General features: G+C 34.2%; 1 protein-coding gene across 5 annotated transcripts in view; it reads left to right on the top strand.

Moving 5' to 3' along the window:
• LOC133618410 (receptor-type tyrosine-protein phosphatase S-like) overlaps positions 1–19,116 on the top strand; it is a 425,684-nt gene that overhangs the window by 140,002 nt on the left and 266,566 nt on the right. For all 5 annotated transcript variants that reach the window (XR_012050994.1, XM_061978745.2, XM_061978743.2 and 2 more), the window contains exon 4: positions 6,375–6,516. Coding sequence is in view for 4 of the 5 variants with exons in the window: in XM_061978745.2 (XP_061834729.1) it covers positions 6,375–6,516 (142 nt within the window). In the remaining variant the exon portion in view is untranslated. The remainder of the gene's footprint in view (positions 1–6,374; positions 6,517–19,116) is intronic.

Raw genomic sequence — 19,116 nt, 5'->3', positions numbered from 1 at the left:
CTTTAAATATTTATTACAAAAAAATAAAAAGAAGTGATTTCTAATGTGAATGCAATCTGACTCGCATGTAGACACGACGCAATGTTTACAGGAGTAAAAAATGTCTTCAGCTCTCGTCGGTTTCAATATTGGCACATTTGCCAACTCGATGGAATAATTCTGGTTGTGGATACCGACCTCGAAACAATTTTATTCGGTACATGGTGTAATGTGTGACCAGTAGATGGCAATCGCACATAAGAGAGACATGTAGACTGCAATATGACGCCAGTAAACAACACCAAAAGAGTAAATGTTTATTACAAACAAACAAAGAAGTGATTTATAATGTGAATGCAGTCTGACTCACATGTAGAAGGAGGAAAAAGAGCATGTCCCAAATTCCAAGCTGCTGTTTTGAGGCATGTAAAAAAAAAAAATGCACTTTGTGACTTCAATAATAAATATGGCAGTGCCATGTTGGCATTTTTTTACATAACTTGAGTTGATTTATTTTGGAAAACCTTGGCGTAATAATGTGTTAATTCCACGACTGTATATATCGGTATTGCTTGATATCGGAATTAGTAATTAAGAGTTGGACAATATCGGAATATCGGCAAAAAAGTCATTATCGGACATCTCTAGTTATTATTATTATTATTGTTGTGTTTTGATGCAATTGAGGCCAAATGAAGTGCAAAGGAAAAGAGCACTTCGGCAATGGGGAGTCGCGCTACATCCATGCATTCATCCGTTCAATACATAAAGCAGTGGCAATGAAACAGGAGTTCAGAACATTCCATACTTAAAAAAACTAACTATCAGTTTATTGAGTATTAGATTTATTTACTGTTGAAGGAAATGTGCAGATGTCCATCCCCGCTTGAAAATACTGCAGTTGTACATGTTCTACCACTCAGTGTAGATCTTTGTGTACGATGTCCCTCTCAGGTTTAATACAGAAACATTTTGGCAGAACGACCGTACGCCAAAAAAGCCAATATGGAGCATTTAGTTGTGCTCACGCGAGCGTGTGTCGGAGGAGAGGAAGCTAAGTGGTAGTCAGTCTGAACAGATCACAGTGTTGGTGGTCTTCATGCACCAGCGAGCACTTTCCATCGTTTTCTGCGTGCATGCTATTGAGTGTTTAATGCATGGAATAACATTCCAGTCCACACAGCCAGCCTGTGGTGGTAAGTACCGGCTGTCTTTTTACACGACACACCGCTTTCCTGCAGGTACGTGTCTTCGTGACGAGCAGTAAAATCAATAATTGTTTTTCTTTATATTTTAACATATGTGTTGCTGAGTCTGACTCCACTGTAAATGTAACCTAAATGGAAGAAAAATGCAACACTTGAATGGGAAAAGCGAGCAAAAAAGAAAAAGCCTCACTTCCTCACCTCAGTCTTTGTTTAGTTTTATTGTTTTATTGATTTATTTGTTCGAGTGTATATCCTTTCACGTGCATGTAGATGATGAGAAGCGACTGACCTTATTGTCACTATGCAACTCATGCAGTATAGACCATTTTTTTAAGTATAAATTGTTCCAAAATAGATAAATAACAAAAAAGTACAAAGAAAAAGAACCATTCTGAATTTATTGATAATCCTATTTATCTCACCATGACTTTAAAAGTCTGATAATAAAGACAACGCACGATGTAAGTGTCTGTATTAACTATGTTAGCCTACTATCAAAATGACTTTAAAAGTCTTATATAAGTGTCATAATGAAGGCAACACATGATGTAAGCGTCCATATTAGCCTACTATCAAAATGACTTTAAAAGTCTCATATAAGTGTTATAATGAAGGCAACACATGATGTAAGTGTCTATATTAGCCTACCATCAAAATGACTTTAAAAGTCTTATATAAGTGTTATAATGAAGGCAACACATGATGTAAGTGTCTATATTAGCCTACTATCAAAATGACGTTAAAAGTCTTATATACGTGTTATAATGAAGGCAACACATGATGTAAGTGTCTATATTAGCCTACTATCAAAATGACTTTAAAAGTCTTATATAAGTGTTATAATGAAGACAACACATGATGTGTCTATATTAGCCTACTATCAAAATGACTTTAAAAGTCTTATATAAGTGTTATAATGAAGACAACACGTGATGTAAGTGTCTATATTAGCCTACTATCAAAATGACTTTAAAAGTCTCATATAAGTGTTATAATGAAGGCAACACATGATGTAAGTGTCTATATTAGCCTACTATCAAAATGAATTTAAACGTCTTGTATAAGTGTTATCATGAAGGCAACACATGATGTAAGTGTCTATATTAGCCTACTATCAAAATGACGTTAAAAGTCTTATATACGTGTTATAATGAAGGCAACACATGATGTAAGTGTCTATATTAGCCTACTATCAAAATGACGTTAAAAGTCTTATATAAGTGTTATAATGAAGACAACACGTGATGTAAGTGTCTATATTAGCCAACTATCAAAATGACTTTAAAAGTCTCATATAAGTGTTATAATGAAGACAACACATGATGTAAGTGTCTATATTAGCCTACTATCAAAATGACTTTAAAAGTCTTATATAAGTGTTATAATGAAGGCAACACATGATTCAAGTGTCTATATTAGCCTACTATCAAAATGACTTTAAAAGTCTCATATAAGTGTTATAATGAAGGCAACACATGATGGAAGTGTCTATATTTGCCTACTATCAAAATGACGTTAAAAGTCTTATATAAGTGTTATAATGAAGACAACACATGATGTAAGTGTCTATATTAACCTACTATCAAAATGACTTTAAAAGTCTTATATAAGTGTTATAATGAAGACAACACATGATGTAAGTGTCTATATTAGCCTACTATCAAAATGACTTTAAAAGTCCTATATAAGTGTTATAATGAAGACAACACATGATGTAAGTGTCTATATTAGCCTACTATCAAAATGACTTTAAAAGTCTCATATAAGTGTTATAATGAAGGCAACACATGATGTAAGTGTCTGTATTAGCCTACTATCAAAATTACTTTAAAAGTCTTATATAAGTGTTATAATGAAGGCAACACATGATGTAAGTGTCTATATTAGCCTACTATCAAAATGACTTTAAACGTCTTGTGTAAGTGTTATCATGAAGGCAACACATGATGTAAGTGTCTATATTAACCTACTATCAAAATGACTTTAAAAGTCTTATATAAGTGTTATAATGAAGGCAACACATGATGTAAGTGTCTATATTAGCCTACTATCAAAATGACTTTAAAAGTCGTATGTAAGTGTTATAATGAAGGCAACACATGATGTAAGTGTCTATATTAGCCTACTATCAAAATGACTTTAAAAGTCTTATATAAGTGTTATAATGAAGGCAACACATGATGTAAGTGTCTATATTAGCCTACTATCAAAATGACTTTAAAAGTCTCATATAAGTGTTATAATGAAGACAACACATGATGTAAGTGTCTATATTAGCCTACTATCAAAATGACTTTAAAAGTCTTATATAAGTGTTATAATGAAAGCAACACATGATGTAAGTGTCTATATTAGCCTACTATCAAAATGACTTTAAAAGTCTTATATAAGTGTTATAATGAAGGCAACACATGATGTAAGTGTCTATATTAGCCTACTATCAAAATGACTTTAAAAGTCTTAGATAAGTGTAATCATGAAAGCAACTAATGATGTAAGTGTCTGTATTAGCCTACTATCAAAATTACTTTAAAAGTCCTATACAAGTGTTATAATGAAGACAACACATGATGTAGGTGTCTATATTAGCCTACTATCAAAATGACATTAAAAGTCTTGTATAAGTGTTATAAGGAAGACAACATATGATGTAAGTGTCTATGTTAGTTATATTAGCCTACTATCAAAATGACTTTAAAAGTCTTATATAAGTGTTATAACCAAGACAACACATGATGTAAGTGTCTATATTAGCCTACTATCAAAATGACTTAAAACGTCTTGTATAAGTGTTATAATGAAGGCAACACATGATGTAAGTGTCTATATTAGCCTACTATCAAAATGACTTTAAACGTCTTGTGTAAGTGTTATCATGAAGGCAACACATGATGTAAGTGTCTATATTAACCTACTATCAAAATGACTTTAAAAGTCTTATATAAGTGTTATAATGAAGGCAACACATGATGTAAGTGTCTGTATTAACCTACTATCAAAATGACTTTAAAAGTCTTATATAAGTGTTATAATGAAGACAACACATGATGTAAGTGTCTATATTAGCCTACTATCAAAATGACTTTAAAAGTCGTATGTAAGTGTTATAATGAAGGCAACACATGATGTAAGTGTCTATATTAGCCTACTATCAAAATGACTTTAAAAGTCTCATATAAGTGTTATAATGAAGGCAACACATGATGTAAGTGTCTGTATTAGCCTACTATCAAAATTACTTTAAAAGTCTTATATAAGTGTTATAATGAAGGCAACACATGATGTAAGTGTCTATATTAGCCTACTATCAAAATGACTTTAAACGTCTTGTGTAAGTGTTATCATGAAGGCAACACATGATGTAAGTGTCTATATTAACCTACTATCAAAATGACTTTAAAAGTCTTATATAAGTGTTATAATGAAGGCAACACATGATGTAAGTGTCTATATTAACCTACTATCAAAATGACTTTAAAAGTCTTATATAAGTGTTATAATGAAGACAACACATGATGTAAGTGTCTATATTAGCCTACTATCAAAATGACTTTAAAAGTCGTATGTAAGTGTTATAATGAAGGCAACACATGATGTAAGTGTCTATATTAGCCTACTATCAAAATGACTTTAAAAGTCTTATATAAGTGTTATAATGAAGGCAACACATGATGTAAGTGTCTATATTAGCCTACTATCAAAATGACTTTAAAAGTCTCATATAAGTGTTATAATGAAGACAACACATGATGTAAGTGTCTATATTAGCCTACTATCAAAATGACTTTAAAAGTCTTATATAAGTGTTATAATGAAAGCAACACATGATGTAAGTGTCTATATTAGCCTACTATCAAAATGACTTTAAAAGTCTTATATAAGTGTTATAATGAAGGCAACACATGATGTAAGTGTCTATATTAGCCTACTATCAAAATGACTTTAAAAGTCTTAGATAAGTGTAATCATGAAAGCAACTAATGATGTAAGTGTCTGTATTAGCCTACTATCAAAATTACTTTAAAAGTCCTATACAAGTGTTATAATGAAGACAACACATGATGTAGGTGTCTATATTAGCCTACTATCAAAATGACATTAAAAGTCTTGTATAAGTGTTATAAGGAAGACAACATATGATGTAAGTGTCTATGTTAGTTATATTAGCCTACTATCAAAATGACTTTAAAAGTCTTATATAAGTGTTATAACCAAGACAACACATGATGTAAGTGTCTATATTAGCCTACTATCAAAATGACTTAAAACGTCTTGTATAAGTGTTATCATGAAGGCAACACATGATGTAAGTGTCTATATTAGCCTACTATCAAAATGACTTTAAAAGTCTTATATAAGTGTTATAATGAAGGCAACACATGATGTAAGTGTCTATATTAGCCTACTATCAAAATGACTTTAAAAGTCTTATATAAGTGTTATAATGAAGACAACACATGATGTAAGTGTCTATATTAGCCTACTATCAAAATGACTTTAAAAGTCTTATATAAGTGTTATAATGAAGACAACACATGATGTAAGTGTCTATATTAGCCTACTATCAAAATGAATTTAAACGTCTTATATAAGTGTTATAATGAAGGCAACACATGATGTAAGTGTCTATATTAGCCTACTATCAAAATGACTTTAAAAGTCTTATATAAGTGTTATAATGAAGACAACACATGATGTAAGTGTCTATATTAGCCTACTATCAAAATGACGTTAAAAGTCTTATATAAGTGTTATCATGAAGGCAACACATGATGTAAGTGTCTATATTAGCCTACTATCAAAATGACTTTAAAAGTCTCATATAAGTGTTATAATGAAGGCAACACATGATGTGTCTATATTAGCCTACTATCAAAATGACTTTAAAAGTCTTATATAAGTGTTATAATGAAGGCAACACATGATGTAAGTGTCTATATTAGCCTACTATCAAAATGACTTTAAAAGTCTTATATAAGTGTTATAATGAAGGCAACACATGATGTAAGTGTTTATATTAGCCTACTATCAAAATGACTTTAAAAGTCTTATATAAGTGTTATAATGAAGGCAACACATGATGTAAGTGTTTATATTAGCCTACTATCAAAATGACTTCAAAAGTCTACATTCGTGCCTCCAGTTGGGTGTGACTAATCCATCTTTTTCCTCGTGCACGCTCTCCAGACCATCGAATTCGACGAAGGCGCCGGCGCCGTGCTGAGGATCCAGCCTCTGCGAGCGCCGCGGGACGAGAACATCTACGAGTGCGTGGCGCGCAACAGCGAGGGCGAGATGTCCGTCACCGCCAAGCTGGCCATTATCAGAGGTGAGACAAAAGAGGCCACGCGGCTTCCTTCATTCTGTCCACACGTGCGCCATGGCCTATAAACATCTCCATGGCGGCTAATCACTGCTTCACAGTCTACAACAAGCTATGAACTGGACTCAGTCGCAGCTGCGAGCGCTGGCCGGCCGCCCGGCGCGGCGGCCAAGGACAAAGCAAATTCAGGGGATTAGACTCCCGGGCTGGCAGACAAGCCCCGAAATTGAGGAAGCGACATAGGGGAGGTTGAGGGGAGGTGAAACTAGAAGAAGTCAAGTGGTAGAAAATGAAGGAAAACGGGACGTGAGAGGAGGAAAAGAAGGTAAGAAGAATGGAGGACTTGGCCGTGCCGAGTGATGAACAGAAGGTCGGCCATCTGCTAACCTCGGTCCATCTTCTCCGCACACAGCCCCAGTCTAAAAAACATTACTGCGTGAACCGCACCTGGGGGGGGGGGGGTGTTGGTGGTCCGGGGGGCTCGCGTGCGGGCCTGGCCTTCTTTCTGCACACTGCAAAAAGTCAGTGTTCAAAAACAAGAAAAAAAAATAATACAAAAGTGACGGGTATTTTATTTGAACTAAGCAAAATTGTATGTATTTATTTATTTATTTATTTATTTATTTATTTATTTATTTATATATATTTATTTATTTATTTATACTATTTATTTATATTTATTTATTTATGTATACTATTTATACTATTTATTTATTTAAAATTGTATTTATTTTTTTTTAACTAAGCAAAATTTTATTTATTTATGTATTTATTTATGTATTTATATATCTATATTTATATTTATACTTATATATTTACGTATTTATTTATTTATGTATACTAATTATACTATTTATTTATTTGTATGTATATTTATATGTATGTATTTATATTTATTTATTTATGTATACTATTTATACTATTTATTTATTTAAAATTGTATTTATTTTATTTGAACTAAGCAAAATTGTATTTATTTATGTATTTATTTATTTATATATTTATATTTACTTATTTATTTATTTATCTATTTATTTATTTATTTATGTATACTATTTATGCTATTTATTTATTTATATGTATATTTATATTTATGTATACTATTTATTTATTTATTTAAAATTGTATTTATTTTATTTGAACTAAGCAACATTTTATTTATTTATTTATATTTATATTTATTTATTTATTTGGGTATACTATCTATACTATTTACTTAATTATGTATTTATATTTATATGTATTTATTTATTTATACTATTTATGCTATTTATTCATTTATTTGTTTATTTAAAATTTTATTTATTTTATTTGAAGTAAGCAATATTTTATTTATTTATATTTATATTTATATTTATTTATGTATGTATACTATTTATTTATTTATATTTATATGTATATTTATATTTATTAATTTTATACTCTTTATACTATTTATTTATTTATTTATTCATGTATACTATTTATACTATTTATTTATTTAAAATTGTATTTATTTTATTTGAACCAAGCAAAATGTTATTTATTTATGTATTTACTTTTTATTTATATATGTATATTTATACTATATTTACTTATTTATTTATTTATTTAAAATTGTACTTATTTTCTTTGAACCAAGCAACATTTTATTTATTTATATTTATATTTATATTTATTTATTTATGTATACAATTCATACTATTTATTTATTTATATTTATATGTATATTTATATTTATTAATTTTATACTCTTTATACTATGTATTTATTTATTTATGTATACGATTTATACTATTTATTTATTTAAAATTGTATTTATTTTATTTGAACTAAGCAAAATGTTATTTATTTATGTATTTACTTTTTATTTATATATGTATATTTATATTATATTTACTTATTTATTTATTTCTTTATTTATACTATTTATTTATTTATATGTATATTTATATTTATGTACACTATTTATTTATTTATTTAAAATTGTATTTATTTTATTTGAACTAAGCAAAATTGTATTTATTTATTTATATTTATATTTATTTATTTGGGTATACTATTTATACTATTTATGCTATTTATTCATTTATTTGTTTATTTATTTATTTTATTTGAACCAAGCAACATTTTATTTATTTATATTTATATTTATTTATTTATGTATACTATTCATACTATTTATTTATTTATTTATATGTATATGTATATTTATATTTATTAATTTTATACTCTTTATACTATTTATTTATTTATTAAAATTGTATTTATTTGATTTGACCTAAGCAAACTTATCTGCCAATAGAACAAGACAATTTGGCTTGACAAGACTTTCCAAAACAAGTCAAATTAGCTCACTTCAACGAACCCCAAAAATAGCTTAAAATAAGTACATTCTCACTAATAACAAGTGCACTTTTCTTGGTAGGAAAAAAAAAAAGAGCCCTTTTTTTGCTCAATATGTTGAAAAATATTCTTAAATGAAGTAAATGCTAGTGCCATTATCTTGACATAATGATATGCGCTCGGCATGACATTTAATTATACTAAAAACTCATTTATTGTTCTTTTTGGAAAGGCAACAAGGCGACTGCTTGTTACTCTCGACAAAACAAGTAAAACACTCTAACATAAAATCTGCTTAGTGAGAAGAATGATCTTATCAGACAGAAAATAAGCAAATATCAGATGCCTTATTTGACATATTTCATCTTACTTACATTTCACTTTTTGCAGTGTGTTTGTGCAAACTTTTACCCGAATAAGTTCTTCCCATCCTGGCTTCTGTGATCTGATTCCTCCTAATCAGCGACTTCGGTGCAGCGACTCGAAGGGAGGATTGTCCACAATATTTTACTTCAACTTTAGTTGCCAACGCAGAGGCTGAGGGTGAACTTGGGGGGGGAAAAAACAATGGACACATTAATCGGATTATAAACCCAACCGGAATAAAAATGCTTCACGTAAACACGCCATTGGGAGGGTTCTGTCCCGATCACAGGCCTGTCTGTGACTTATTTGGACTTTTTTTTGCTGTTTTCCCGTGCGTAGTGGTTTAGTTCTTGTCTCGAGCTCCTATTTTTGTGGCTTTTCCTGTTTTTGTTGGTATTTTCCTGTTGCAGTTTCACGGTTTTCGCTGTTCAACGCACCAGCTTTGTTCTAGCGATCGAGAACATTGAAGTTGTTGCTATCTTTTTTTGTGTGGACATTGTACGGATGTACTTTGTCTGCTGCTCCACACGTAAGTTTTTGCTGTCGTCCAGCATTCTGTTTTTGTTTGCTTTGTAGCCAGTTCAGATTGAGTTTCGTTCTGCGTAGCCTTCCCTAAGCTTCAATGCCTTTTCTTAGGGGTATTCACCTTTTTGTTTATTTTTGTCTGCTGCTCCACACGCTGTAAGTTTTTGCTGTTGTCCAGCATTCTGTTTTTGTTTGCTTTGTATCCAGTTCAGATTGAGTTTCGTTCTGCGTAGCCTTCCCTAAGCTTCAATGCCTTTTCTTAGGGGCATAAACCTTTTTGTTTATTTTTGTATGCTGCTCCACACGCTGTAAGTTTGTCTGCTGCTCCACACACTGTAAGTTTTTGCTGTCGTCCAGCATTCTGTTTTTGTTTGCTTTGTATCCAGTTTACATTTAGTTTCGTTCTGCATAGCCATCCCTAAGCTTCAATGCCTTTTCTTAGGGGCATTCACCTTGTTGTTTATTTTTGTCTGCTGCTCCACACGCTGTAAGTTTTTGCTGTCGTCCAGCATTCTGTTTTTGTTTGCTTTGTAGCCAGTTCAGATTAAATTTCGTTCTGCATAGCCTTCCCTAAGCTTCAATGCCTTTACTTAGGGGCATTCGCCTTTTTGTTTATTTTTGTCTGCTGCTCCACACGCTGTAAGTTTTTGCTGTCGTCCAGCATTCTGTTTTTGTTTGCTTTGTAGCCAGTTCAGATTGAGTTTCGTTCTGCATAGCCTTCCCTAAGCTTCAATGCCTTTTCTTAGGGGCATTCGCCTTTTTGTTTATTTTTGTCTGCTGCTCCACACACTGTAAGTTTTTGCTGTCGTCCAGCATTCTGTTTTTGTTTGCTTTGTAGCCAGTTCAGATTAAGTTTCGTTCTGCATAGCCTTCCCCAAGCTTCAATGCCTTTTCTTAGGGGTATTCACCTTTTTGTTTATTTTTGTCTGCTGCTCCACACACTGTGAGTTTTTGCTGTCGTCCAGCATTCTGGTCTTGTTTGCTTTGTAGCCAGTTCAGATTGAGTTTCGTTCTGCATAGCCTTCCCTAAGCTTCAATGCCTTTTCTTAGGGGCATTCGCCTTTTTGTTTATTTTTGTCTGCTGCTCCAGACACTGTGAGTTTTTGCTGTCGTCCAGCATTCTGGTCTTGTTTGCTTTGTAGCCAGTTCAGATTTAGTTTTGTTCTGCATAGCCATCCCTAAGCTTCAATGCCTTTTTTTAGGGGTATTCACTTTTTTGTTTATTTTTGTCTGCTGCTGCACACGCTGTAAGTTTGTCTGCTGCTCCACACGCTGTGAGTTTTTGCTGTCGTCCAGCATTCTGTTTTTGTTTGCTTTGTATCCAGTTTGGATTTAGTTTCGTTCTGCATAGCCATCCCTAAGCTTCAATGCCTTTTCTTAGGGGCATAAACCTTGTTTATTTTTGTCTGGTGCTCCACACACTGTAAGTTTTTGCTGTCGTCCAGCATTCTGTTTTTGTTTGCTTTGTAGCCAGTTCAGATTGAGTTTTGTTCTGCATAGCCTTCCCTAAGCTTCGATGCCTTTTCTTAGGGGCATAAACCTTGTTGTTTATTTTTGTCTGCTGCTCCACACACTGTAAGTTTTTGCTGTCGTCTAGCATTCTGTTTTTGTTTGCTTTGTAGCCAGTTCAGATTGAGTTTTGTTCTGCGTAGCCTTCCCTTAGCTTCAATGCCTTTTCTTAGGGGCATTCGCCTTTTTGTTTATTTTTGTCTACTGCTCCAGACGCTGTGAGTTTTTGCTGTCATCCAGCATTCTGGTCTTGTTTGCTTTGTAGCCAGTTCAGATTTAGTTTTGTTCTGCATAGCCATCCCTAAGCTTCAATGCCTTTTCTTAGGGGTATTCACCAGAGGTGGGACCAAGTCATTGTTTTGCAAGTCACAAGTAAGTCTCAAGTCTTTGCCCTCAAGTCCGAGTCAAGTCCCGAGTCAAGACAGGCAAGCCCCGAGTCAAGTCCAAAGTCAAGACTGGAAAGTCTCAAGTCAAGTCCTAAGTCCTGCATTTTGAGTTTCGAGTCCTTTCAAGTCCTTTTAACCACAGACTAATATATTAACACAGATTGTGTATGCTTTTCAAACGCTGTATTTATTTATTAAAACAAGTGCATTTTAAATTGCAGGAAAGAAAATTGTGCTGACATTGCACTTTATAATAGCACTATTAACCAGTCATTTTAAACATTAACTCATTCCTTTACAGAACAAACACATTAAAAAATAAAGTGCAAATGTACTTATTTGTACAAAAGTGTTAACATTGAAAAAACATGACATATATACGTGAACATAACGAAAAAGTTGTACTTTTTATATGTCAGGGCCCTATGCTGCATTGCATCTGCAAAAGACCAAATTAGCCAAGAGTCTGTCAGTCATTTGTGCACGATGGGGGCGTAGTATTTATTTTACCTTTATTTTACTATTTTTGTCTTTTTTTAGGTGGCTAAAATACGCGGTGCTGCTGACCGCCGTCTAACGTTACGTGTGATATATTGACTAACGTAACCCTGCTTGAAAAAAATCACTGAACAAAAAGTATGAATAAGGTAGTGAACTGCAACAGATTCCCGTGTTTGCAACAACGTTATAACGTTAGCAGTGAGTTTACAGCCTCACTGATTTAACTACACAGCAAATAAAAGTCACGTTACTTAGCCAATAAACGTTATCTTACATTCAAAACTTACCCTTCTTTGTGCAACTTCAAATGCCGGACGAAGTTGGAAGTTGTTGCCTCTCCATCAGTCATTTTTGAACCGCATGTGTTGCATACTGCAAACCGTTTTGTGTTGACCACCTCGTAATTTTTATACCCAAACAAAATTATTTTAGGTATCATTTTTTGTTCACTGGCGTGTGGTTTGGACATGTCTTCTTCGTTGGTTGTCCTGCAATTTGATTGGATGAATGCTGTGTGATGAAAACAAAGTAGATCTAATTTGATTGGCTGTTGTACTGAGAGCACACCAGCTGACACACGCAACGCTGATAGACAAGTACACAATGAAAAATACGGAGCGCTCCCGAATAACTTTTTCATCTTTGGGTTTTGGGGAAAGTAGCAAGTCATGTCAAGTCATGTCAATTCAAAAGGCTCAAGTCCAAGTGAAGTCACAAGTCATTGATGTTAAAGTCTAAGTCGAGTTGCAAGTCTTTTTACATTTTGTCAAGTCGAGTCTAAAGTCATCAAATTCATGACTCGAGTCTGACTCGAGTCCAAGTCATGTGACTCGAGTCCACACCTCTGGTATTCACCTTTTTGTTTATTTGTGTCTGCTGCTGCACACGCTGTAAGTTTGTCTGCTGCTTTACACGCTGTAAGTGTTTGCTGTCGTCCAGCATTCTGTTCTTGTTTTCTTTGTAGCCAGTTCAGATTGAGTTTCGTTCTGCATAGCCTTCCCTAAGCTTCCATGCCTTTTCTTAGGGGCATCCACCTTTTGTTTATTTTTGTCTGCTGCTCCACACGCTGTAAGTTTGTCTGCTGCTCCACACACTGTAAGTTTTTGCTGTCATCCAGCATTCTGTTTTTGTTTGCTTTGTATCCAGTTTAGATTGAGTTTCGTTCTGCATAGCCATCGCTAAGCTTCAATGCCTTTTCTTAGGGGAATTCGCCTTTTTGTTTATTTTTGTCTGCTGCTCCACACGCTGTAAGTTTGTCTGCTGCTCCACGCTCTGTAAGTTTTTGCTGTCGTCCAGCATTCTGGTCTTGTTTGCTTTGTAGCCAGTTCAGATTTAGTTTTGTTCTGCATAGCCTTCCCTAAGCTTCAATGCCTTTTCTTAAGGGTATTCACCTTTTTGTTTATTTTTGTCTGCTGCTCCACATGCTGTAAGTTTGTCTGCTGCTTTACACGCTGTAAGTTTTTGCTGTCGTCCAGCATTCTTTTTTTGTTTGCTTTGTAGCCAGTTCAGATTGAGTTTCGTTCTGCATAGCCATCCCTAAGCTTCAATGCCTTTTCTTAGGGGCATAAACCTTTTTGTTTATTTTTGTCTACTGCTCCACACGCTGTAAGTTTGTCTGCTGCTCCACACGCTGTAAGTTTTTGCTGTCGTCCAGCATTCTGTTTTTGTTTGCTTTGTATCCAGTTTACATTTAGTTTCGTTCTGCATAGCCTTCCCCAAGCTTCAATGCCTTTTCTTAGGGGCATTCACCTTTTTGTTTATTTTTGTCTGCTGCTCCACACGCTGTAAGTTTGTGTGCTGCTCCACACGCTGTAAGTTTTGCTGTCGTCCAGCATTCTGTTCTTGTTTGCTTTGTAGCCAGTTCAGATTGAGTTTTGTTCTGCATAGCCATCCCTAAGCTTCAATGCCTTTTCTTAGGGGTATTCACCTTTTTGTTTATTTTTGTCTGCTGCTGCACACGCTGTAAGTTTGTCTGCTGCTCCACACGCTGTGAGTTTTTGCTGTCGTCCAGCATTCTGTTTTTGTTTGCTTTGTAGCCAGTTCAGATTGAGTTTCGTTCTGCGTAGCCTTCCCTAAGCTTCAATGCTTTTTCTTAGGGGCATTCGCCTTTTTGTTTATTTTTGTCTACTGCTCCACACACTGTAAGTTTTTGCTGTCGTCCAGCATTCTGGTCTTGTTTGCTTTGTAGCCAGTTCACATTTAGTTTTGTTCTGCATAGCCATCGCTAAGCTTCAATGCCTTTTCTTAGGGGTATTCACCTTTTTGTTTATTTTTGTCTGCTGCTGCACACACTGTAAGTTTGTCTGCTGCTCCACACGCTGTAAGTTTTTGCTGTCGTCCAGCATTCTGTTTTTGTTTGCGTTGTAGCCAGTTTACATTTAGTTCCGTTCTGCATAGCCATCCCTAAGCTTCAATGCCTTTTCTTAGGGGCACTCACCTTTTTGTTTATTTTTGTCTGCTGCTCCACACGCTGTAAATTTGTCTGCTGCTCCACACGCTGTAAGTTTTTGCTGTCGTCCAGCATTCTGTTTTTTTTTGCTTTGTAGCCAGTTCAAATTGAGTTTCGTTCTGCATAGCCTTCCCTAAGCTTCAATGCCTTTTCTTAGGGGCATTCACCTTTTTGTTTATTTTTGTCTGCTGCTGCACACGCTGTAAGTTTGTCTGCTGCTTTACACGCTGTAAGTTTTTGCTGTCGTCCAGCATTCTGTTTTTGTTTGCTTTGTAGCCAGTTCAGATTGAGTTTTGTTCTGCATAGCCATCCCTAAGCTTCAATGCCTTTTCTTAGGGGCATTCGCCTTTTTGTTTATTTTTATCTACTGCTCCACACGCTGTAAGTTTTTGCTGTCGTCCAGCATTCTGTTCTTGTTTGCTTTGTAGCCAGTTCAGATTTAGTTTTGTTCTGCATAGCCATCCCTAAGCTTCAATGCCTTTTCTTAGGGGCATAAACCTTTTTGTTTATTTTAGTCTGCTGCTCCACACGCTGTAAGTTTGTCTGCTGCTTTACACGCTGTAAGTTTTTGCTGTCGTCCAGCATTCTGTTTTTGTTTGCTTTGTAGCCAGTTCAGATTGAATTTTGTTCTGCATAGCCTTCCCTAAGCTTCAATGCCTTTTCTTAGGGGCATTCACCTTTTTGTTTATTTTTGTCTGCTGCTGCACACGCTGTAAGTTTGTCTGCTGCTCCACACGTTGTAAGTTTTTGCTGTCGTCCAGCATTCTGTTTTTGTTTGCTTTGTATCCAGTTTAGATTTAGTTTCGTTCTGCATAGCCATCCCTAAAATTCAATGCCTTTTCTTAGGGGCATAAACCTTTTTGTTTATTTTTGTCTGCTGCTCCACACGCTGTAAGTTTTTGCTGTCGTCCAGCATTCTGTTTTTGTTTGCTTTGTAGCCAGTTCAGATTTAGTTTGGTTCTGCATAGCCATCCCTAAGCTTCAATGCCTTTTCTTAGGGGCATTCACCTTTTTGTTTATTTTTGTCTACTGCTCCACACGTTGTAAGTTTTTGCTGTTGTCCAGCATTCTGGTCTTGTTTGCTTTGTAGCCAGTTCAGATTTAGTTTTGTTCTGCATAGCCATCCCTAAGCTTCAATGCCTTTTCTTAGGGGAATTCACCTTTTTGTCTATTTTTGTCTGCTGCTTTACACGCTGTAAGTTTTTGCTGTCGTCCAGCATTCTGTTCTTGTTTGCTTTGTAGCCAGTTCAGATTTAGTTTCGTTCTGCATAGCCATCCCTAAGCTTCAATGCCTTTGCTTAGGGGCATTCACCTTTTTGTTTATTTTTGTCTGCTGCTCCACACGCTGTAAGTTTGTCTGCTGCTCCGCACGCTGTAAGTTTTTGCTGTCGTCCAGCATCCTGTTCTTGTTTGCTTTGTAGCCAGTTCAGATTGAGTTTTGTTCTGTATAGCCTTCCCTAAGCTTCAATGTATTTTCTTAGGGGCATTCACCTTTTTGTTTATTTTTGGTTCAAGCATTGGATACCTTTTGACCTACATAATCTCCCACGGCACACCAGACTGTATCTCACAGTGGGTGAAAAACAGCGCTCCAGACGATATCATGCCGTCCAAGAATGGCGTTAAGTGCACTGTGACTGACACAAACACAATCAAAGAGGAGAAAAACGTTTCACGTCACAAATACGCTTTCCATTAGTGAGCAGAGACTTTGCTGAAGAAGTGGTGGTGATGGGCTCCATGCTTGACCCACACTAATGTGTGCTGCTTGTGGCGGCCCACAGGATGTGGCCCACCACTCTATGTGCTTGCTAATGGACGACACTTTATGGTCACTTTTCTTCTTTACCTTCTTTCCCCCTTCTTTCACTTGCCACTGAGCAGTTCTAATTTCCTCTCCGTGTTTTATTCTTTTTTTTTTTTATTTTCACGCTCGTCTATCCTGCTTGACCTCACTCCACGTGTATATCTGCGATATATATACAAATCACAGACGTGCTGACAACACTCTAGACAATGGCATAATTTGCACACTTTGCTATGATGATATGATTTTCTTTAAAAAAAAGCTCAAAAATGTAAACATACATTTATAACTAATCTGTTTTTGTTCATTAGCATTAACATATATATTTTATCGTTTTGCCATCATTTCAATAATTTTTTTTGTTTTTTTTGATCAAGTGTTCACATACTTTTAATGCTTTTTTTTTTTTAGCAACAAATGGATCATCTTCTTCTGGTGTTATTATAGAATGTAGTCGTGTTTAGAGACTACTTCTGTCCCTCCATGTCGCTGACTAAAGAGACTGAAGCTAACATGACTTTTCCTTCTTAAAAGCCGCCACTGTCCTCTTAATATGTGCATTATTTGTAGATGGCTGTCCGCAGGTATATCTGCGATATATAAAAAAAATCCCACCCACATCACAGACATGCTGACAACACTCCAGACAATGGTGTAATTTGCATAATTTGCTATGATGATATGATTTTCTTTAAAAAAGGCTAAAAAATCTTTACATACATTCAAAACTAATCTGTTATTATGAATTAGTATTAACATTAATTTTTTATCGTTTTGCCACATTTTTAATTGTTGTTGCTTTTTGTACGTTGTACTTTGTTGAGATTTTTTTCAAGTTTTTCCTGACTTTTAATGACTTTTTAAAAATGAAAAACAACTAGCAACAAATGTAGCATCTTCTTCTGGTGTTATTATAGAATGTACTTGTGTTTAGAGACTACTTCTGTCCCTCCATGTCACTGACTAAAGAGGCTGAATCTACCATGACTTTTTCTTCTTAAAAGCCGCCACTGTCCGCTTAATATTTGCACATTTTGTAGATGGTAGTCCGCGGGTATATTTGCAATATATACAAAAATCACACCCACATCACAGACATGCTGACAACGTTCCAGACAATGGCGTAATTTGCATAATTTGCTATGATATGATTTTCTTTAAAAAAGCTTAAAAAAAATTAAACATACATTTAAAACTAAACTGTTTTTATTTACTAGCATTAACATATTTTTTTTTATCGTTTTACCATAATTTCAATAGTTTTTTAGGTTTTTTTTTGTCAAATGTTCACATTTTCACATTTTTTTTTTTTGCAACAAATGTAGCATCTTCTTCCGGTGTTATTATAGAATGTACTCGTGTTTAGAGACTACTTATGTCCCTCCATGTCATTGACTAAAGAGACTGAAGCTAACATGACTTTTTCGTCTTAAAAGCCGCCACTGTCCTCTTAATATTTGCACATTTTGTAGATGGCTGTCCACGGGTATATCTGAGGTATTACTTTAAAATCACGTCCACATCACAGACATGCTGACAACACTCCAGACAATGGTGTAATTTGCATAATTTGCTATGATGATATGATTTTCTTTAAAAAAGCTAAAAAATCTTTACATACATTCAAAACTAATCTGTTATTATGAATTAGTATTAACATTATTTTTTTATCGTTTTGCCACATTTTTAATTGTTGTTGCTTTTTGTACGTTGTACTTTGTTGAGATTTTTTTCAAGTTTTTCCTGACTTTTAATGACTTTTTAAAAATGAAAAACAACTAGCAACAAATGTAGCATCTTCTTCTGGTGTTATTATAGAATGTACTCGTGTTTAGAGACTACTTCTGTCCCTCCATGTCGCTGACTAAAGAGGCTGAATCTAACATGACTTTTTCTTCTTAAAAGCCGCCACTGTCCGCTTAATATTTGCACATTTTGTAGATGGTAGTCCGCGGGTATATTTGCAATATATACAAAAATCACACCCACATCACAGACATGCTGACAACGTTCCAGACAATGGCGTAATTTGCATAATTTGCTATGATATGATTTTCTTTAAAAAAGCTAAAAAAAAATTAAACATACATTTAAAACTAAACTGTTTTTATTTACTAGCATTAACATATTTTTTTTTATCGTTTTACCATAATTTCAATAGTTTTTTAGGTTTTTTTTTGTCAAATGTTCACATTTTCACTTTTTTTTTTTTTGCAACAAATGTAGCATCTTCTTCCGGTGTTGTTATAGAATGTACTCGTGTTTAGAGACTACTTATGTCCCTCCATGTCATTGACTAAAGAGACTGAAGCTAACATGACTTTTTCGTCTTAAAAGCCGCCACTGTCCTCTTAATATTTGCACATTTTGTAGATGGCTGTCCACGGGTATATCTGCGGTATTACTTAGAAATCACGTCCACATCACAGACATGCTGACAACACTCCAGACAATGGTGTAATTTGCATAATTTGCTATGATGATATGATTTTCTTTAAAAAGGCTAAAAAATCTATACATACATTCAAAACTAATGTGTTATTATGAATTAGTATTAACATTAATTTTTTATCGTTTTGCCACATTTTTAATTGTTGTTGCTTTTTGTACGTTGTACTTTGTTGAGATATTTTCAAGTGTTTCCTGACTTTTAATGACTTTTTAAAAATGAAAAACAACTAGCTATAAATGTAGCATCTTCTTCTGGTGTTATTAGTCTGCGGGTATATTTGCAATAT

The sequence above is a fragment of the Nerophis lumbriciformis genome, linkage group LG19 (assembly GCF_033978685.3).
Source record: "Nerophis lumbriciformis linkage group LG19, RoL_Nlum_v2.1, whole genome shotgun sequence".
NCBI classification, from domain to species: Eukaryota; Metazoa; Chordata; class Actinopteri; order Syngnathiformes; family Syngnathidae; genus Nerophis; species Nerophis lumbriciformis.
The sequence above is the reverse complement of the archived record's forward strand: the minus strand, read 5'-3'. Positions and strand labels throughout refer to the sequence as shown.